Consider the following 23,203-nt stretch of genomic DNA (forward strand, 5'->3'; position numbering starts at 1 on the left):
CTCTGTTAGTAGCCATGCTGTGCTGGCAGCCCACATGCTAAAAAAAAATAGAGGAAGATTGGCATGGATGTTAGCTCAGCATGAATCTTCCTTAGCCAAAAGAAAAAATTGAACCTCAAAGATGTTGAAGGACTTACTCGGGGTCATACAAATATACAACATGTTTCCTGTCCTCCAGAGAAATGCTTCTTCTGGGCACCATGGGCACTGGTGTGGTGGACCTGGCCTACCTACTGAGGAGGGAAAGGGGCAACTTGAAGTGAAGGACTTATTTTGTAACCTTCTTCTAAACATGCCAACATTCTCAGACTGGAGCAGGGAAATATGTGAAGTTGGAAATGACCTCACCTTTCGTGAAGTCCAGCCACATTTTTTTTTATTTATTTTTTTGGTGAAGAAGATTGTTGCTGAGGTAATATCTATGCCAATCTTCCTCCATTTTATGTGGGGCAATGCCATAGTGTAGCTTGATGAGTGGAGCTAGGTCTATGCCTGGGATCCCAACCTGTGAACCCCAGGCTGCCGAAGCAGAATGCACGAACCCAACCACTATGCCACTGGGCCAGCCCTTTAACCACCTCATTTTACTAAGGCAGTGAAGTGGTTTGCCCAGCAGTACCAGGCTGAACAATGGCAGAGGCAGAACTGGACTCCAGGAATCCTGGGTCTCCATTCATTAGTCTGTCTGCTACAATGTGAAGACCAATCCAGTATTAGGACTCTCTAGCTTTGTCCCTAAATTGTGCATCACCTAGGAAAAGGCTAGAAATTATTACCCATGCGCTCTTTCCAGAAAGCTTTTCTTATTTCCTTGACTGAGGAATGAGGGGAGGCAAGAATGCTGTCCCCTCCTATGGACTGTTCACGTTCTGTCCCAGCCAGAAGCCACACCTAGCGGAGACCTGTTGCCAGTTGCATTAGGTGCAGGAAAGACACATCTCCCAGTTACACTCAGAGACGCAATTTTTTCCGAAGATATATGGGAAAAATGAGGTAGACCAGGTGTGGTCTTTCCAACCACGTGGTTACTCTGAGGCCTTGGGCTTCCAACATGGGGGTGGACAGCAGGCCCCATGGAGAACTGGAACAGTGGCCCACCTCATTCTGGCTGCACACTGAGCCTTATTGTTTTTCACCAGCATTTACACTGCACCAGAGAAAAGATCAAACACACCAAGGATAACTCGACAGGCAGGGTGGAGGGGCACTTGAGGCTGATGTGGCTGGGCCCCCTCCCTGGTCCCACCACTGAAGTGGGGACGTGGGGAAGGTTCATTCCAGGTAGAGAACCCCAAGGGACAGCTTTATGTAGACAGAACTGCCTGGGGCCATTTTCCTCAGAAGAGGCTGGAGTGCCACAGGCTTTCAATACTTCTGGGTACCAGCGAGGGTCACTGTGCTTGAGATGATCTGACATGCCCAGGACCTATTCAACTTACTGTCCATGCTCCTTTGAAAATGACCTTACAGCCTTCCCTCTCCACCCACACCCACACTCCTGGGGGATGACGTTCCTCTTGTGCACAGAGAAGGCTTCAAGCCCCTCTCAGAGGGCCACAATTCCCCTCTACTTCCACCCTTCCTTCCCTCCGTGCCTGCCTTCTGCTCCCCACCAATCTTCTAAAATGGTTTTCTCCACAGTCACCTTCTGGCTGCTAAATTCCCTAGGTTTATTTCAGTCCTCATCTGTCTTGACCTTTCCATAGCATTTGACCCTGCCTGTCACTCACTGAAATGCCACACACCAGCTTGTCCTCCCTCCTCTGGCCTCTCTGGCCTCTTCTCAGTCTCTTCCTGGCTTCCCTCCACCAGAAGGCCCTTCAGTGCTCCTTTCCCAGGGCTCCCTCCCCAACCCTGGGCTCCCTCCATGCAGACTCCTCGTGGCTCTAGTGCTTTAAGTGTGATTTCCAGGAGTGTGTCTCCAGGGCGCATCCCCCTCCTTAACTTAGATCCTGCCTTCCCAACTCTTTCCTTGGAGATCCTGACACCTCAAACTCAGAATATGCCCAGGACTCTACCCAGAGTACAAGAGAAGTTGCCTCTGACCTCAGGATCCCAGAAACCTTCAGGTTTTTCTGCTTCTCAGGGCTCTACCAGGGAGTCAGGTCCGGAAGTTTTTCACTTCTCTGTCAGCTTCCCTTTTTCAATCCTGCTCTCAAGAATCTCTTTTCCTTTGAGTATGTGTGTCTGTGTGTCAGGGTGGGATAGGTCCATCCTTCTCCATCCCTCAGCTTTCAAAACAACAAAGCGGGCAAGAGATTTGGAGATTGGTGCTGCTGGACCTGCCTCACCCTCCTTTTAATGCAGTGAGCGCAGAATGGCCTTCACTGTCCAAAGGAGGGAGCGGGGAGGCCAAAAAGGAGAAAGGAACTATCAGGGAAGAAATATCAATTAATATTACAAAATTTTCTCCCACTATACCCACATTACAGTTTCAAGGGAAAAATTTTGAAGAGTCCACTGTAGTTACCTTCATTTCTAATGTGCAAGTTTAGGCCAGGGCACTTCATAAGCCATTGACCATCCTCCAGATTGGCTGTCCTTAGGTAGGGTGCCCACCGTGGTCCCTTCAGCTATAGCCAGAGGTGTGGAATCCCAGAAACCTATATGGCAATTTATGCAAAAGAAACTACCTAGAAACCTACCTGGAGGGACCACAGGGTGCAGCAGGCCTTACTCTGAAGACCCTTCCTATTAGCTACAAAGGAATCTTCACCCTCACTCTTGTCCTTTCCTCCTCCAGGACCCTGCACTCAGAAGGGAGGTTACCTAAAGGTAAGGTCAGTCCCTTTTGCAAAAGACCACTAGATACTATCCCTCTAAGAAACTTATTAGGATGAAATTTATAAATATACAGGGAGCTGCCCTAGGTGAAGCAGAGGTTGGCAGGGAGGCCAGCCCACACTCTTCCTGACTCAGCTCAGGTCTCATCAGGCTGTATCTGTTGGGAAGTGCCCTGCCAGCCAGGCAGCCTCTGAGTGTGAGGAGAGGCTGGTTGTGTTAGTCAGGGTTCTCCAGAGAACCAGAAGCGAGAGGAGATGTATGTAGATAGATGATAGATTGATAGACACATAGGATAGATAGATCCGATAATATAGGATCCTTATATATAAGGAATTGGCTCATACAATTATGGAGGCTGATAAGTCCCATGATCTGCCATCTGCAAGCTGGAGACCCAGGAAAGCTGGTGGCATAATTCAGTCTGAGTCCAAAGGCTTGAGAACCAGGGGAGCAAATGGTGTAAATCTCAGTCTGAGGGCAGAAGACCGGTGTCCCAGCTCATGCAGTCAGACGGAAAGGAATGAATTACCCCTTCCTCCACCTTTGGTTCCATTCAGGCCCTCAATGGACTGGATGACGCCTGCCCACCTTGGGGAAGGCCATCTGCTTTACCGAGTCCACCAGTTCAAATGCTAATCTCATCTGAAAACACTCTCACAGACACACCCAGAAATAACGTTTAGCTAAATATTTGGGCACCCTGTGACCGAGTCACCTGTCTAGCTTTCTCATAGGCCAGCTCTCTTCCACCTCTGGTATTCTTTCAGTCCATCTATCCAAAATCACATCCCAACCCCCAATTAATTAGCCAGGTTGTAAATGACTGATGGGTGCTTGATGGGGTAATCTGCTTGAGTTAGAAACTCTTCCTAACCGCACTTGGCCATTTATTGCATGACCCTGATGGTTAACTTTTCTGAGCCAGTTTCTGGTCTGCTCCCTCTCAGGAGTGACATGAAGATTAAATGAATGAAAACATAAGTAGCTTGTGCCTTTTCTGAGTGGCTTACCAAGTTGTGAGATCTTTAGAACATGACTATAGTTGGATTTTTTTGTTTTGTGTGAGGAAGATTGGCCCTGAGCTAACATCTGTTGCCAATCTTCCTCTTTTTGCTTGAGGAAGATTGTCACTAAGCTAACATCTGTGCCAGTCTTCCTGTATTTTATGTGAGATGCCACCACAGCATGGCTTGATGAGCAGTGCTAGGTCCACACCTGGGATCCGAACCTGCAAACTCCAGGCAACCGAAGCAGAGCTCTCAAACTTAACCACCACACCACCGGGCCGCTGCGAACAGGACAACAGTTTATTTGATTCTTATATCAACCCTGTGAGACAGGCAGGCCCACACTTACCAACACCATTTATTTTACAGATGAGAAAACTGAGGCTCAGAGAAGTTAAAGGACTTTCCCGTCTGTCAGTTCTTCAGTGACAGAGCAGGAACCAGGTCTCTGGCCTGCCAACACAGGAATTCCCATCTCCATCACCTTCCCTTTGGCCTTGAGGCAGCCAGATCCCACCCTTTTCTAGCTAGGGCATGTAGCCAGTAGAGGGCAGCCAGCCAGGAGTCCTATGACCCTTTCACTCTTCCTGTATGTGAGAATGATGGGCAAAGAGCAGCCCTGGTGCCACGGTGTTGCCGGGCACCTCCACAGCCACTGCCCTGCCCTGCACCCCAGGGGAGAGGTAGAGTGCTCAGGGGAAAAAGCAAGACTCTTCACTTCTCCCATCTCCCTCCCCGCCCCAGGGTGCTCTGTGCTCACTCTTCAGTCTGTGAATGTGCTGCGCAAGTATATCTCCCTTCTGGACCTGCCCTTTTCTCTGCTTCATACCCGGGATATCCTCTTCGTGCTCACTAGCAAGGAAGTGGCACAGGCCAAGGTGAGGATTCTGAATTCCTGGACCCCCAATTCCAGATGTGTGCCCCAGACCCCCTGGCTCCTTAAAACCACCAACCAAAGCCCTTCCACAGTGAACAGTGCGGTTCACCTTCTGCCCGTGAGAGTTAGCCTGCAACCAGAACTTGGGAGTCACAGATTTTTCAAGAACTTTCACCTTTTTTTCTGGTTATAAAAATAATACATGCTAAAAAGAGAAAAAGTAAATACATGCTCGTTGTAGAAAAATCTGGAAATACATAAAAGCATCAAGAAGAAAATAAAAATCAAAATTACCATCAATCCCACCACTCAAAGGTAATCATTGTTAGTATATATATATAAAGCTATATCCTCTTATAAAGAGTATTTTACATATATGTATATTAAATGGGATCACACATGAATATATCCCATGCCTACTATTTAAAACCTGCCTTAACAACATTATGACCATTTTTCTCGTCTGTCATTGCATATTCAAATTGTAATGGCTGCCTATATTCCATTGTATGGATGGACCATAAAATATACTGCAAATCCCTTACTGTTGGACATTTTGATTTACCAGTTTTTTACTGTTATACATGGGGCAGTGCTCCCAGCCTGAGCCTCTGCAAAGAGCCCATCAGGTACACTACTGTTTGCCTACTGAGGAAGTTAGGCCCACTGAGCCCTCCTAGCAAAAGGCTCTTAGCTGTGGATGGGACAGGTGATTCTGAGAACCACTGAGTTAAGGAGAAGGCAGTTGAGGAGAATCGATCCAGTTCATCTCCAGGTGCAACCCCCAGTTGATTTAAGTCCATGATGGAGAGAAGGGCGGCAATGAGCTGCATAATGGACGTTTTTCTCCCAGCCTCTTTTCACAGACGAGGGAGGCCCTGGGGCTGGCTCTAAGCAGCAGGCCTGGGTCCCCTGTCCAGCAGAGTCGCTCTAGTGAGTCCCCTTCAGAGCAGAACTCCCAGCCGTCATGATGCTCCTGGGCCTTCAGCCAGCGAGCCCTCTGCCTGAGCCACTCTCACACCTGCGTTTCATTCTTTAGGTTTGTGCTGCTGTTGGTCTTAGTTTTGACTCATCCTTGTCTTTTTTGTATCCTCTTACATTTTTCTGTATCATTGCTATGTGTTTGGAACAGGTAGCATGAATTTACTGCCTCTTCTTGACCAGGTCAGAATACCTGAATTATGTTGAGAATAAGAAAATAAACAGTAAGTAGAATCACCATATGGCCCAGCAACCCCGTGTCTGGGTGTAGACCCAAAAGGACTGACAGCAGGGACTGGAAGGGATGTTTGCACAGCCATGTTTGCTGCAGCACTAGGCACAACAGCCAAGAGGCAGAAGCAGCCCAAGTGTCCTTGACAGATGAGTGGAGCAAGAAGATACGGTCTACACACACAATGGAATATTATTCAGCCTTAAAAAAGGAGCAAATCCTGTCACACGCTGCAACATGGATGAACCTTGAGGACATTTTGCTGAGTGAAATAAGCCAGTCACAAGAGGACAAAAACTGTATGATTCTACTTATATGAGATATCTAGGGTAGTCAAGATCATAGAAACAGAAGATAGAATGGTGGTTGCCAAGGACTGGGGGAGGGGGTACTGGAGAGTTGTTCAATGAGTATACAGATTTATTTTTGCAAGATGAAAAAGTTCTAGAGAGCTTTTACACAACAATGTGAACATGGAGAAGACTATACAACTGTAGTCTTAAAAATGTATAAGATGGTAAATTTTGTATAATCTTTCTTCACCACAATTAAACATAAAAGATAAATAAAAAGTAATAACATTTTTGCTAGCAAAGGTCAAATGATAAAACCCATTGTTGGACCATTAAATGAAACAGGTGTGTCAACTGCTACACTCCTTCAGGGAAGCAACAGTAATAAATGTCAGAAGTCTTCTCAGACATTGGACTTACCTTTTGATATTCTTGATACATTAAGTAAAAGCAAACAAGTTACAGAACAATATATATAGTGTGATATATTTTTTTCACACATACACATGGAAAAGTCAAAAAACATGCAAAAATATGAATTTTGATTACCTCTGGGTGGTGAGATTTTAGGTGAGTTTAACTTTTTCTTTTAATTTTTAAAATTGTTTATAAAATAAGTTTTACTTGTATAATTCAATAAATTTATACTTTCAGTAATTTTTTTTATATTGAGGTAGCATTGGTTTATAACATTATATAAATTTCAGGTGTGAGGCATTATATTTCGAATTCTTTGTAGACTATATCATGTTCACCAGCCAAAGACTAATTACCATCTATCACCATACAAATGTGCTGAGCCAGTAATTTTTATTTCTAGAATTTTATCCTAAGGAAATGAATAAAGATGTGTCCAAGGATTTATGTACAAGAATGCTCATTAATATAATTTATAGTGGCCAAAAAAGGAACTAATATTTAGCAGGTGAATGATGTAGTACTGTATAACGAGTAAAATCATAGTTTTGAAAGACATGCAGTGAAAATGCTCCAAAAGGGGAGAGAAAGTAGAAACAATTTTGAAATTCTGTGGTATTCTCTTGGAAAATTTGAACAAAAATAGAAAAATAAAGTTTGTAAAAAAGCCAAAGTTGTGACATAAGTATATAATTATTCTAAGTGTCCATCTTATTGAATGGGTGCTGAAAAGTCACTGAAAGATTAGGGGATCTAAATAAACAGGGCACCTGGGCAGCATGATGTGGGAAACTCATATAACTTGGTAACTATTACAAGGAGACAAGTCAAGTGTGTTTGGACTACAAAGTTCCTCTCTTCTCTCAAAGTTTTTCTAAAATAAAGATTTTATTTTTACTATGTTTTATTAAAATTTTAGCACTGTTCTGAGTGCACACATCCATTTTGTCTCTGAAAATACTTTTTATTTTAAAAATTTAGTCATATTTCCTGTTGTATTGAAACAATGCTATATAATATGTTGCCGGAATATATCCTATCCTGATAATTTATCATTTAATACTTGTGTTTATTATAGGTGTATTTATATCTCCAAAGCCATGGGTGTTCAAACAAGGAATATAAAATGAGTTCTTCACATAAAGGTTTGCAATGATATTAGCTTAGAGAGGCAGTTTAATTATGGTACTTGGAGAAAAACAGGCAGAACAGTTGATATATGTTCTGTCTAGCTAGATCAGTTGCTATGATCTATTCTATTTAAAAACTGAACTACACCAGGTCTGAATAACAAGATGATAAACATTTTCCCCACTAAATGGCAAGGAGAACCCATGCCTTCTTCTAATAGTGATTGTATCTTCCCGGTTTTCCTAATTCAGGAGTCAGAGCATAGTAGTCTAGCTTGCTTCCCGTAAAACATCCCAGTATGCATTATGTATGTGAGATAATGGAGCAAAGTGATTAAGAATGTAGGCTCCAGAGTCAATCAGATGGTTTTGGGGTCAAATCTCAGCTTCACTACCTACTAGCTATTGGAGATTGATGAGTTTCTTCATCTATTAAAAAAAACAATAATGGTAGTACTTAACTCACAGGGTTGTTAAAATCGGGATAATGTGAGACTGAGTGCTGTAGCTGCCATTAGCACCAGCTGCTGTCATCACAGCGGGGCAATCAGGAGTCGGGAGAGAGGAGGCAGTGAGTGGAGGCCAGGCCAGACGGGTTCACTGGTTCTAGGAGAAAGCCAGATCAGGCTACAGCCGGAGGTGCGTTAGTGGGAGGAAGGATTTAAGGTGAGGAAGGCAGAACTGAAAATAACAGAAACAGCTCCGGTGCCCGTGTTCCATAACTGGTCCTCTGATTCTTCTAGAGAGCCATGTCCTGCCACCGCAGCCAGCTCCTGTGGTTCCGCCGACTCTATGTGCTCTTCTCCCGCTACATGAGGATCAACTCACTGCACTTCCTCTGAAGCCCTGAAGAGTCTTCGAACCCAGGGAACAGAGGGAGAAAGAAGACGGGGCAGCTGGGGGCCTGGTCTGCAGCTGGCTCTCTCCCCGAGCCAGAGGAGAGCCCAGCTAGGGTGGCCTTCCAGAGCTCTGCTCATCTGCCCTAGTCAGCCTCTAATAAAAGGGAGGCCATGCAGGCCCATGGGCTGTCCAAACGTCAGCTTCTTCCTCTGGGAAAAAACCCACAACAACCAAAAACAAACAAACCCGAGGATAATAATAGCTAGCCTGCTAGCTTCTCAAGTTCTTGTGAAAAATGATTTACATAACGACACAATGGATGTCAAACACAGAGCCTGCTGTTATTCCAAGTGAAAGTAGAAGTGCTCTGACATCACTTCACAGATGCCACAATGCAGGATGTTTACACTGTTTCCAAAGCAGGCTCACTAACACAGACACACACACAAGAACAGTCTGTATTGAATGCGTCCAACCGTGATCCTTTGATTTATCTTTGTGGCCTGTGTAGACAATTTGAATCCAGGGACAACTTGCTTTATTTAATGTCACAGGCATTGACTGGAGCTCCCAAGGTCCCGACACTGTGCCCAGCATTTCCCTCAGAGACTATTATGCTGTGGGCCTCCCCTGAAGGAGCTTACAACCAAATATCTCAGCTCTCAGGCTTTTGGGAGAAGCAGGAGGTAGGAAAAGAAATCTGGAACTTTCTTTCTCAACACTCAAGAACCTAATGTCTTAAAATTGTGCTACAAATAAAAGTGTTCTGAGAGGTCTGGCTTGGAAGCTACTCCCAGAGTCCAGCTAATGGTCCAGGGAAGTGGACCAAGGCAGGAAAGCTCAGTGGTGAAGAGCACAGGCCCTGCAGACTGATGACCCTGGGTGTGAGGCCAGAATTACCTACAACGTAACCACAGGCTAGGTGTTTATCTTTCTCTGCCTCACTTCTTTCATCTGCAATATGAGGGGACAATAATGGTACCACCTTTAGAGGAGATGATGCAAGGAGCACAGGAAAGGGTCTGGCTCACAGTAAGTGCTGAAGAAAGGTGATGTTATGGGAGCTAAAGAATAAGAGGGTGCTGAGCAGAAAGAAGGACTAGCATTAAGTCAAAGTCCTGACACTGAGAAGATCTTGTGAGCATTGTCCAGTAAGTATTCTCTCTGCCTGTCCTGAATTGCTATCTCCATAGCAACAGGTAACAGACCTGCTTCTTGGGTCTCTCCACCCAAACTTGCTCCACTTTGCTGAGGGTCACCATTATCTTGAATGCCTCCTAGGGACCACATGAGACTGACAGAGCTATTAGGCCCTGAAGCTGTAATGGGAAATGCAAATTTGGTTATACTATCTGTCTACTTAAAATTTGTCAGTAGCTCCTAATAGCCTTCATATGAAAGTGTGACAAGAAATAAGCCACCAACACTCTGGTTGGAGTGTGGTGGGATAGGCTGACCCTGTCCTGCTGCTAGGAAGACAGACACTGACCCAGCTTTTCTGGACAGCAATGCTTAATACATATTAAGAGCTTAAAATACATATACTATGTGACCTAAGGAAATTTTTAAAAAATCAAAATTATATACACAGATATCATCACAACATTATTTATAATAGCAAAATTAGAAAAATCCAGTGATACAATATTTAGTAATGAGGAAAAATGTTCATGATATATTAAATTTTAAAAAGCAGGTTAGGAATGGTACAATCTCATTTTATTAAACATACATACACATAAATATGTATGTCTGCATGTGTATAAATACACACAAAAGAATATAAATCAAAGGATATATATCCAAAAAGTAAATACTAATTAGTGAGGTCATCTTTCTACAGTGAACATTTATAATTTTAAAGGACTTTTTGTTGTTTATGAATAGTTTTGATGTGATATAATACTTTCAATACAATGTGAAGTTAAAAAAATTGTGTATAGCCAGTATAATCTCAATTATGTAAAGAAATGATTCATTAAAGAAAAGCTTGCTATTTATACACTGCTGGCAGACAAGTAATGGTACAACCTCTGGAGGGCAACTTGGCAGTTTCTAGTAAAGTCACATACCCTCTGATCCAGCATGTCCACTTCCAGTAACTCACATATAGATTTACTCCACGTGCCAAAAGAGGTGTGTAAGGGATAGACATTGAAACACTTTATATTAGTAAAATACTGAACCAGTCCAAATTTCTATCCATTAAGGATTGGTTAAATAAATTGTGGGTACACCAGTAAAATATAATGCCATGAAACTCTCAAAAATAATAAGGCAATACACTGACTTGGAAAGGTCTCCAAGGTATATTGTTAAGTGAAAAAAAGCCAGATGTAAAACAGTGTTAGAGAATGCAACCATTTGTGATGGGAAAACCATATACGTCCACACATCCAAATGTGTGTAAACAAATAGGGTATCTCTGCTGACAGTGCTTGTCTCTGAAAAAGGAAATTGGGTGGGAGGAGGGGAATGGATACCTTTTGTCCCTTTTGAATTTTATACCATGTGTATATATTACCTATTCAAAATATTTTTAAATCTTAGAGGTGAGAAAGATGTGTATAATTACCAATATAGTAGCTTCAGGGTGGTGGGATTTGAGACTTATTTTCTGCTTCCTTTGTTTTCCTGTACATGCCACCTATTTTTTAAAAATAAATTAAATAAAAGTCCAAGAGGAAAGTTCAAAATAAACATTTTTATTTACCGGATGCCTAGTGCTTGATTCTGGTCCATGTCGCTGGAGGGCAAGCTCCCCTTACCTGCCTCTCCATCCCAGCACCCTCCTGGGGGCAGCACAGCAGCCCTGGGAGCACAGCTGGGTGCACCTGAGGCCGCAGACTCAGAACAGATCTGGGTTCTCCGCAGTGCCTGGAGAGAGCAAGGGACAGTGGCACAGGAAGGAAGGATGCCCCTCGAGGCTGGCATGGCTGCTGCTAAGCCCCTGTAGTAGTGCCTGTGTGTGAGTTACATGAGTTACATGTGGAATGCGGCCCTGAGGACACTTGACTTGGCAAGAAGAAAGCCTTTTTGTGCAAATTATCAGAAGGCAGCCCCTCCTCCAGGCAGACACACTCTCTCACCAGAGCACAAACAGCATGGCAAGGGAAAACACAGCTTGCCCTCTCTAGGCCCCGTAGCCATGGCCTTGTGTAATTAACAACCTGAAAAACTACATAGCAGCCCTGAAGCCTGGCGCAAAGATCAGAAGTTCATGGTTTCTTGAAGGAGCAGTCAGGAAAAAAAAAGAAAAGAAAACCACACACACACACAAGGTCTCAATTAACTAAGAATTCCCTGGGGAAGGGCTGTATCCACACCCAGAGTCCTAGGAGGCTAGCTGGTTGTGGAGGGGCTGCTGTTCCTACTTCCTGAGGTGTCAGAGACCTGAAAAAGGCCCTCACCATGGCTTCAGAGAGGGCTGCTGGTTTGCCAGTTCTAACCCCCAGCCCAAAGGAGCAGAAACTGCTGGGTCGCCCACCAGTTGCTGCTTTGCCACCGCTCAGGACCAAGAGAGACCAGACAGTACCAAAGGGGGAACCTTCCCCCACAAGTCTCAGAGGGAGCAGAATGCCACTCTCTGGGGTTGGCAGCCCTCACTGAAGGAGCAGTAAATGGAAGAGATGTCATCAAAAACTGTAACGAAAGCTGAGGCCCTGGCCCAGACTAAAAAGGATGTTTCTGAGCAGTGGCCACATTAGTAATCTGGAATATCAGGCAGAAGATACATCTCTGAACAAAGAAGAAAAAAAAGCGAGAAATGGTAATCATGGGGGAAAAGGAACTTGAAAAATACATCTAGAAGATCTAACGTGAATAATGGGCATTCTAGAAGGAGAAAAACTCACAGATGGGGGATAATAAAGAACTTCCATAATTTGAAAGAGACTTGAGCCAGCGCATCAGAAGGGCCCACCATATCCTAGCTGGCTTTGATTTTTTAAAAAGATACACAAGCATGCTGGCAAAATTCCTAAATTTCAAATGGGGGAAGGAGATAAGAGTATTGTAAACATCTCCTCTGGATTCGAGGGCAGGCTCAGAAGGTAACGATCCCAGTAGAGGCAACAAGTCGTAGACAAATACAGGGCTCGTCTCGATTGTCAGGACCGGAAAGGTAACCACCTGCAGCAAGGAAAGACGTAGCATCCAAATTAACTAAGGGGAGAACAGGAAATGAAGAGAACGTTAAAAGTCTGCAGAAGTAAGAAAAAAAGAAAAGAGGAAACAAAGTATAAAATGGAATAAATATAATAGAAATGATACGAAAAGCATAAAATCAGGTATCAGTTATTTCAAAAAATAATGGATGGGCTATCAAAACAGAGACTTAACAAATTGAGTTAAGAAAACAAAATCTAACGACATCTAAAGTGACAAAGAAAAAGTTAAAAATATGGATGACCCATATACTATCTACCAGGCAAAGGCAAGGACAAGGAAAGGAAGAGCATACCTCCTGGTGTCAAAAGCATAAACCCTGTACAGTGGGGGAGGTTTTGTATGATAACAGGTTCACTCTGAGAAGAGAGGCACCAAATATCACAGCAGCCAGATACACGAAACAAACTCTCAGAAATTCAAGTTCTTTATAAAAAGTACAATGATAATGGAAGGCTTCAGCATTCTTTCAGAATTTTGACAAATCAAGTTGGCAAAAGCAAAGACACAGCATTTGAATAATATAAGAATCTTAAAGTCAACATTCACTCCTTATTGTGATAGAACATTTACAAAAATCAATTATTTATCAGCCACTGGGAAATCTTTAATAAAGTCCCGAAAGTAGATGTTGCAGGCCACATTCTTTGATTATAATCAAATAACATTCAATAAAATTAAAAATGACAACAACAAAAAAACTACTAAGAAATCTCCAGATCAATGGCCCCCCGATCAAAGAGGAAATTTCAAATTATCAAGAAAGTAATAAAAATTACACTTTACATGAGACCTGTATTCAGGTAATTTATAGTCTTAAATACTTTTATTTAAAAAAAAAGATTAAAAATAAGTGAACTACATGATTCAATTTAAGAAAATCAATAATATAAACCAAGAGAAAGTAGGAAGAGGGATTTAATACAGATGAAAGATAAAAATAAATGAAACAAAAAATAGTGGAAAGGATAACAAGCATTCTTTGAAAAATCAAGTAAGCCAACACCTGGCAAGTCCAATTCAGAAAAAGAGAAAACAAAAATGCCATTATTGGGAACAGAATGGATATTATAGCCACAAAAATGGAAAAGACTAGAAAACTTATGAGATGATATGCAAGTCCATGACAACAAAACTGAAAATCTAAAGGAAATGGATGACTGCCTAGTAAATTTTGACTACTGCCAAACTCTACCAAAATGTCATAAATAGGGTTCAAACATTTCCATCACATAAAATGCAGGATTGTATCACTGCAAGATTAATGAAAACCAGTATTTTTTAATCTTCCAAGGACTTGGCATCAAGGTCATGCATCCAAGACCTGAAGGTGGTGCTGCCCCATCAGGGTTCCTAGGCAAGCAGCTGTTTTGCTTTCTTGGCCAAGTCTCGTAGGGAAGGAGGGAAACCTGCGCAGCAAGATGCTCAAGACCAACTGCAAGGCGGGGATGGGCATAAAGTTAGGCAGGGGTGGAAGGAAAGGGAGATGAGCCAGCTCTGTATAGGGGTTGGACCCCAGGACAGACTGAAGGATGGCTGTCTCCTTCCACTGAAAAGCTTCACACTGCTCCTTCTGTTGAATCCTTGCAACGCAAAAAATGTTCTCATTAGACTGAGCAAGTCCCAACCATGTGGTCACTCCAAATCCCCTGCCACCCCTACACCCCAACAGGAGCTTTGGTCCACCCACATGTAAGACTAAGGACTAGGCAGGGAACTGGTGCCAGTGACAACCAGATTATATCCAATGGCAGAGCACCTTATTAATGGGATTTTACATGACTAAAATTTACTTGAAAAGAAAAAGAGACACAGTAAACACATAAGAAATGAGAAAGACAATTCTAATACATTTTTAAAAGGTTCCTAGTGTAGATGATTTTACCACTATCTAAAGATAATTCCAATGTTATTTAGAGTATAAAATAGAAAAGTACTCCAATTCATAGACAGAGCAACAAAACATGATATAGCACAAAAAAGAAAATACTGAAAATTGTATTTGTGAATATAGATGGAAAAACGCAAAAGAAAACATTAGCAAATTGAATCCAGCAGTGCAGCAAAAGAATTACTAGTCGATTACCAAGCAGGGTATCATTCCAGGAATGCAAGAATAATTCCACAGTGGGAAACCCATCAACGTAATTCATTACATCAACAATTAAGAAGAAAAAGCATATCCTTTTATTTATAGGTGCTGAAAGATAAAATTCAGTCACTATTCCTAATAACAGTTTTAAGGAAAATAGGAGAAAAGGATACAACTTAAATATAATAAAGACTATTTACAAAAGTCTAGCAGTGTAAAACTAAGTGGACAAGGTAGGAATGCAAGCTATCGTAATTATCCAGGTAATTCTGAAGGGTGAAGCTAATGAAGTAAGAGACAACAATAAAATAATTGGTCTAAGTATTGGAAGAGACAGCTATGTTTAGAAACCAAAAAGAAGTCAATAAAATCTCCTATAATAAACGAGGGAATTTGGTAAGGCAGTTGGATAATAGATATCTTTACAAAAATCAATAGAATTTCTTTAACTGGCAATAATGTGACACAAATGAAAGTGGAAAAAAATCTCATTTTCTTTTTTTTTTTTTTTTGGAAGATTAGCCCTGAGCTAACATCTGTGCCCATCTTCCTCTACTTTTTATGTGGGACGCCTGCCACAGCATGACTTGATAAATAGTGCACAGGTCCACATCTGGGATATGAGCCAGTGAAGCCCCAGCTGCTGAAGCACAGCATGCGAACTTAACTGCTATGCCACAAGGTCAGCCCCAAAAAACCCCATTTTCATCAACATCAAGAACTATAAAATACCTAGCAGTAAGTTTAACACAGAAGACATAAGATCTGGCTGGGGTCAGCATCATGGCAGAGTGAGCTGTTCCCTTAGTCTCTCCCCTCTAAGATACAATGAAAAGGACGTTCATTAACCGACAGAAGATATCCACACAGCACAACAGGACGTCTGAGAGATCCATGCAGACATAGGGCTGAAGGTGGGGCCACTGGATTCCTGGAAAGCAGTGAAAGGAGGTAAGTGGATCTCCTCTGCCTCCTCAGTGGCAGCAATCTAGAGCCTGGGAGCTCACACAGTGGCCAGCATGCAACTCTGAGAGGAGATGGGGGAAGAGGCAGCCTTCCCTGGGAACACTTTCACTCTCAGAGTTGCTTCCCAGCCCATGGGAACACCCTACACCAAGGTGGTTCAGGCGCCACGTGGGTGCCCCCACCAAGTCAAGCAGCCCAGGCAGGCCACCAGTGAGTGCAGAGCATTCAGCATTACATGTGCAAAAAAAGAGCTTGCCTCTTCCCCGCAACCCAGCACACCAGCTTGGCTGGTCAACTAGGGCAGCAAATCTGCACCAGAGAACCTGCGCCTGTGTGTGTGAAACAGCAGCAGCCAGCGGGCAAACACAGACAGCCCTACTGGTACAACTTCCAACAGATGCGGCAGGTTCAGAAAACATACCTCCTGCCAGTGGTGGTAGGTGGAATCTGCAACCAGATACAACCCCTATGCACCGGTAAGGGTCCACTCCATCAAACACCATGAAGAAATACATTAACACTCCAGAGCATAAGGAGAATGACAAGTGTCAAGAAACCAATCCTGCAGTCACAGAAATCTACAATCTACAAAATTAATGAGCAGAAGGAATTCTTCACAAAAGAGATCTAAACTCTAATAAAAAAACAAATGCTGGAGATGAAGAACACAATGAATGAGATAAAAAAAGAATCAAGGATCCTTAAAAAACAAAGCTGACATTATGGAGGACAGAATTAGTAATGTAGAGGACAGAAAAACAGAAATGTTTCAGGTGGAGGAAGTGAGAGAACAAAGGCCAAAAAGAAATGAAGAAATATAGACTCAATTAGGAAATGCAACATAAGGATTATAGGTGTTCAAGAGGGATAAGAGAAGGGGAAAGGAGTAGAGAGTTTGTTCAAAGAAACAATAGTTGAGAACTTCCCAAACCTGGGGAAAGAATGGAATTATGAGTAAATGAAGCCAATAGAACTCCTAATTACATCAATGCAAAAAGACTCTCTCCAAGACGTATATTAGTAAAACTGACAAAAGTAAATGACAAAGAAAAACTATTAAGGGCAGCAAGGCATAAGAAAATAACCTACAAAGGAACCCCTATCAGGCTTTCAGCAGATTTCTCAGCAGAAACCTTACAGCCTAGGAGAGAGTGGAATGATATATTTGAAATACTGAAAGACAAAAACTTTCAGCCACAAATACTCTATCCAGTGAAACTATCCTTCAGATACAATGCAGAAATAAGAACTTTCCCAGATAAACAAAAGCTGAAAGACTTCATCAGCACAAGACACCTGTTATAAGAAATGATCAAGAAGGCTCTCATAACTGAAACAAAAAGGAAAAGGTTTACAAAGCCTTGAGCAAAGAGATAAAAAGACAGACAAAATCAGAAAATTACAGGTCTCTATCAGAAGAGGTTAGCAAACAATTATAACATTAAACATAAAAGGAAGGAAAGCATCAAAAATAACTATAAACACTTCACTTTAATCACAAACTCACAGCACAAAATGGAATAAGTTGGGACAACAGTAACTTAGACAAGGAAGAGGAAAAGGATGGAACCTGCTTAGGATAAGAAGATAAGAGGTTACCAGATAAAGGACTATCTCATCTATGAGATTTTTTATACAAACCTCCAGGTAGCCACTAAACAAAAAAATCAGAACAGAGACACAAATGATAAATGAGAGATGACTAAGAAAACCATAAAAGAAACTCACCAAACTGACATGGCTGTCAGAAATACACAGGATGAGAAACAAGGGAAATATAGAACAACCAGAAAACAGGAGATAAAAAGGCAGGATTAAGTCTTCATATATCAATAATCACTTTAAATGTAAATGGATTGAATTCTCCAATCAAAAGACAAGAGTGGCTAGAAGGATTAAAAACCAAGACCGTGCTCACTTCAGCAGCACACATACTAAGATTGGAACAATACAGGGAAGATTAGCATGGTCCCTCCACAAGGATGACATGCAAATTTGTGAAGCATTCCATATTTTTTAACACAACCAGAGGCACTCACAACTAGAATATATAACTGTGTACTTGGGGGGGGGGGGGGTTGGGGAGAAGAATTTAAAAAAGAGAGAGACGATTAGCAACAGATGTTAGCCCAGGTCCCAATCTTTAAAAAAAATAAGAGCCAATAATATGCTGCCTCCAGGAAATATATCTTAGCTCTAAAGACAAAAACAGGGTCAGAGTAAAGGGATGGAAGATGATACTCTATGCAAATAGCAAACAAAAGAGAGCAGGTGTCACCACACTTATATCACATAACGCAGACTTCAAGATACAAAAGGCAGTGAGAGACAAAGAGGAGCAGTATATAATGATAAAAGGGACATTTCACCAAGAGGACATACACTTATGAATCTATATGCACCAAACACAAGAGCACCAAAGTATATAAAGTAACTACGAACAGACCTAAAGGGAGAAATTAACAGCAACACAATAATAGTAGGGGACTTCAACACCCCACTTACATCAATGGACAGATCATCCGGACAGAAAGTCAACAAGGAAATAGTGGAATTAAATGAAAAACTAAACCAGATGGACTTAGTAGATATATACATAGAACATTCCATCCAAAAACAGCAGAACACACATTCTTCTCAAGTGCACATGGAACATTCTCATATACTGGAAAACAAGGCAATACACAATAAATTTAAGAAGATTAAAGTATGTCAAGCATCTTTTCCAACCATAATGCTATGAAACTAGAAATTACAAGAAAAAAGCTGGGAAAGTCACAAATATGTGGAGCCTAAACAACATCCCACTGAACAACCAATGGATCAATGAAGAAATCAAAGGAGAAATCAAAAAATGTCTGAATACAATGAAAATGAAAGTACCAACTCTTATGGGATGCAGCAAAAGCAGTCCTAGGAGGGAAATCCATAGCGATACAGGCCCACCTCAACAAACAAGAAAAATCTCAAACAAGTAATCTTAAACTACACCCAACCGAAACAGAAAAAGAAGAACAAACAAAGTCCAAAGTCAGGAGAAGGAGGGAAATAATAAAAATTAGAGGGGCCAGCCTGGTGGCGCAGCAGTTAAGTGTGCACATTCCACTTCAGCAGCCTGGGGTTCACTGGTTCGGATCCCAGGTGCAGACATGGCACCATTTCGCACGCCATGCTGTGGTAGGTGTCCCACATATAAAGTAGAGGAAGATGGGCATGGATGTTAGCTCAGGGCCAGTCTTCCTCAGCAAAAAGAGGAGGATTGGCAGTAGTTAGCTCAGGGCTAATCTTCCTCAAAAAAATAAATAAATTAAATTAAAAAAAATGAAAATTAGAGCAGACATAAACGAAATAGAAATAAAAAAAAAAAACAGTAGAAAGGATCAATGAAATTAAGAGCTGGTTCTTTGAGAAGATAAACAAAACTGACAAACCCTTACCAAGGCTCACTAAGAAAAAAAGAGAAAATGTTCAAATAAATAAAATTACAAATGAAAGGAGAAATTACAACAGATACCACAGAAATACAAAGGATTGTAAGAGAATACTATGAAAAACTATATGCCAACAAATTGGATAACCTAGAAGAAATGGATACATTCTTAGACTCATACAACCTACCAAAACAGAATCAAGAAGAAATAAAGAATCTGAATAGACCAACCACAAGTAAAGAGATTGAAACAGTAATCAAAAACCTCACAAAAAATAAAAGTCCAGGAGATGGCTTCTCTGGAGAATTCTACTCAAATTCAAATTGATTCAAATTCTACCTATCCTTCTCAAACTATTCCAAAAAATTGAAGCAGACAGAATGCTTCCTAACTCATTCTCTGAGGCCAAAATCACCCTAATCCCAAAGCCAGACAAGGACAACACAAAGAAGGAAAATTACAGGCCAATATTGCTGATGAACATAGATATAAAAATCCTCAACAAAATATTGGCAAACTGAATAGAGCAATACATCAAAAAGATCACACACTGTGCTCGCTTCGGCAGCACGTATACTAAAATTGGAACGATATAGAGAAGATTAGCATGGCCCCTGCGCAAGGATGACACACAAATTCATGAAGCATTCCATATTTTCAATATAGGCAGTACACTCTTTGACATCAGTTTCAAAAGAATCTTTTCGGACACTATAACTCCTCAGTTGAAGGAAACAATAGAAAGAATAAACAAATGGGACTTCATCAGACTAAAGAGCTTCTTCAAGGCAAGGGAAAACAGGATTGAAACAAAAAAACAGCCCACTAATTGGGAAAAAATATTTACAAGCCACTTATCTGACAAAGGGTTAATCTCCATAATATACAAAGAACTCACACGGCTTAACAACAAAAAAACAAACAACCCGATCAAAAAATGGGCAGGGGACATGAACAGACATTTCTCAAAAGAAGATATGAATATGGCCAATAGACACATGAAAAGATGTTCATCATCGCTAATCATCAGGGAAATGCGAATCAAAACTACACTAAGATATCACCTTACACCCGTTAGATTGGCAAAAACATCCAAAACCAAGAGCGACAAATGTTGGAGAGGTTGTGGAGGAAAAGGAACCCTCATACACTGTTGGTGGGAATGCAAACTGGTACAGCCACTATGGAAAACAGTATGGAGATTTCTCAAAAAGTTAAAAATAGAAATACCCTATGACCCAGCCATCCCATTACTGGGTATCTATCCTAAGAACCTGAAATCAGAAATCCCAAGAGTCCCTTGCACCCCTATGTTCATCGCAGCATTATTTACAATAGCCAAGACGTGGAACCAACCTACATGCCCAGAAACTGATGATTGGATAAAGAAGATATGGTATATATACACAATGGAATAATACTCAGCCATAAAAAAAGACAAAATTGGCCCATTCGCAGCAACGTGGATGGACCTCGAGGGTATTATGTTAAGTGAAATAAGCCAGTCAGAGAAAGACGAACTCTATATGACTCCACTCATAGGTGGAAGTTAACATATTGACAAGGAGATCTGATCGGTGGTTACCAGGGAAAAGGGGGGGTGGGGGGAGGGCACAAAGGGGGAAGAGGTGTACCCACAACATGACTAACAATAATGTACAACTGAAATCTCACAAGGTTGTAATCTATCATAACATTAATAAAAAAAAAAAAATCACACACCATGTAAAGGGGGATTTATTCCAGGGATGCAGGGATGGTTCAACATCCACAAATCAATCAATGTGATATACCACATTAACAAAATGAGGAATAAAGATCACATGATCATCTCAATATTAGATGCAGAGAAAGCATTTGACAAGAGCTAATATCCATTTATGACCAAAAAAAACCTCAATAAAATGGGTATAGAAGGAAAATAGCTCAGCATAATAAAGGCCATATATGACAAACCCACAGCCAACATCTTACTCAATGGGGAAAAACTGAAAGCCATCCTTCGGAGAACAGGAATAAGACAAGGGTGCCCACTACCACCACTCTTATTCAACATGGTACTGGAGGTTTTGGCCAGGGCAATTAGGCAAGAAAAAGAAATAAAAGGTATCCAAATTGGCAAAGAAGAAGTGAAACTGTCACTGTTTGCGGACAACATGATTCTATATATAGAAAACCCTAAAGAATCCATAAGAAAACTATTAGAAATAATCAACAACTACAGCAAATTTGCAGGGAACAAAGTCAACTTAGAAAAATCAGTTGCATTTCTATACTCTAATAACAAACTAATAGAAAGAGAGCTCAAGAATACAATCCCACTTGCAATTGCAACAAAAATAATAAAATATCCAGGAATAAATTTAACCAAGGAGGTGAAAGCCCTATACAATGAAAACTCTAAGACATTATTGAAATAAATCGAAGAAGACATAAAGAAATGAAAAGATATTCCATGCTCATGGATTGGAAGAATAAACAGTTAAAATGTCCATACTACCTAAAGCAATCTACAGATTCAATGCAATCCCAATCAGAATTCCAATGACATTCTTCAAGGAAATAGAACAAAGACTCCTAAAATTTATGTAGAACAAGAAAAGACTCTGAATAGCCAAAGCAATCCTGAGAAAAAAAGAAAAAAGCTGGAGGCATCACAATCCCTGACTTCAAAATATACTACAAAGCTACAGGAATCAAAACAGCATGGTACTGGTACAAAAACAGACACACAGATCAATGGAACAGAACTGAAAGCCCAAAAGTAAAACTGCACATTTACAGACAGATAATCTTCAACAACGGAGCTAAGAACATACAATGGAGAAAGGAAAGTCTCTCCAATAAATGGTGTTGGGAAAACTGGACAGCCACATGCAAAAGAAGGAAAGTACACCATTATCTTTAACCATACTGAAAAATTAATTCAAAATGGATTAAAGACTTGAAGGTGAGACGTGAAACCATAAAACCCTGTTAGAAAATACAGGCAGTACACTCTTTGACATCGATCTTAGAAGGATATTTACGAATACCATGTGTATTTGGACAAAGGAAACAAAAGAAAAAATAAATAAATGTGACTTCATCAGACTAAAGGGCTTCTGCAAGGCAAAGGAAACCAGGAACAAAACGAAAAGACAACCCACCACTAGGAGAAAATATTTGCAAATCATATATCTGACAAGGGGTTAATCTCCATATATAAAGAACTCATGCAACTCAACAACAAAAAAACAAACAGCCCAATCAAAAAATGGGTAGAGGATACGAACAGACATTTTTCCAGAGAAGATATACAGATGGCCAACAGGCACATGAAAAGATGTTCAACGTCACTAATCATTAGGGAAATGCAAATCAAAACTACAATGAGATGTCACCCTGCACCTGTTAGAATGGTTATAATTACCAAGACAAAAAACAACAAACGTGGGGCTGGCCCAGTGGTGCAGCGGTTAAGTGTGCATGGTCCGCTTTGGCAGCCCGGGGTTCATGGGTTTGGATCCCAGGTGCGGACATGGCACTGCTTGTCACGCCATGCTGTGGTAGGTGTCCCACATATAAAGTAGATGAAGATGGGCATGGATATTGGCTTGGGGCCAGTCTTCCTCAGCAAAGGGAGGAAGATTGGCAGCAGTTAGCTCAGGGCTAATCTTAAAAAAAAACCCCAAAAAAAACAACAAATGTTGGAGAGGATGTGGAGAAAAGGGAACCCTCATACACTGCTGGTGAGAATGCAAACTGGTGAAGCCACTGCAGAAAACAGTATGGAGATTCCTCAAAAAATTAAAAATAGAAATACCATACGACCCAGCTATCCCACTACAGGTATCTATCCAAAGAACTTGAAATCAATGATTCAAAGAGACTTAGGCACCCCTATGTTCACTGCAGCATTATTCACTATAGCCAAGACGAAGAAGCAACCCAAGTGCCCACTGACTGACAAATGGATAAAGAAGATATGGTGTATATATATATAC

General features: G+C 41.3%; 1 protein-coding gene and 2 non-coding genes across 7 annotated transcripts in view; all 3 read left to right on the forward strand.

Moving 5' to 3' along the window:
* PIGL (phosphatidylinositol glycan anchor biosynthesis class L) overlaps positions 1-11,278 on the forward strand; it is an 84,714-nt gene extending 73,436 nt beyond the window's left edge. Inside the window, exons 5-7 of one of the 5 annotated variants that reach the window (XM_044745510.2) lie at positions 2,744-2,775; positions 4,536-4,669; positions 5,833-6,427. In XM_044745510.2, the coding sequence (XP_044601445.2) occupies positions 2,744-2,775; positions 4,536-4,669; positions 5,833-5,856 (190 nt within the window). In that variant the 3' untranslated portion in view covers positions 5,857-6,427. Of the gene's footprint in view, positions 1-2,743; positions 2,776-4,535; positions 4,993-5,800; positions 7,534-8,464 lie in introns of those variants that run through there. The other 4 variants (XM_044745511.2, XM_014853203.3, XM_044745508.2 and 1 more) reach the window with 4 other exon arrangements.
* A 6,418-nt stretch (positions 11,279-17,696) lies between these two features.
* LOC123276545 (U6 spliceosomal RNA) lies at positions 17,697-17,803 on the forward strand. The gene has a single exon (XR_006513047.1). It is a non-coding gene; the product is annotated as a U6 spliceosomal RNA (small nuclear RNA).
* A 1,966-nt stretch (positions 17,804-19,769) lies between these two features.
* On the forward strand, positions 19,770-19,876 carry LOC123276540 (U6 spliceosomal RNA). The gene has a single exon (XR_006513043.1). It is a non-coding gene; the product is annotated as a U6 spliceosomal RNA (small nuclear RNA).
* Positions 19,877-23,203: the final 3,327 nt, after the last annotated feature.

The sequence above is a fragment of the Equus asinus genome, chromosome 13, assembly GCF_041296235.1.
Source record: "Equus asinus isolate D_3611 breed Donkey chromosome 13, EquAss-T2T_v2, whole genome shotgun sequence".
Taxonomy (NCBI): Eukaryota; Metazoa; Chordata; class Mammalia; order Perissodactyla; family Equidae; genus Equus; species Equus asinus.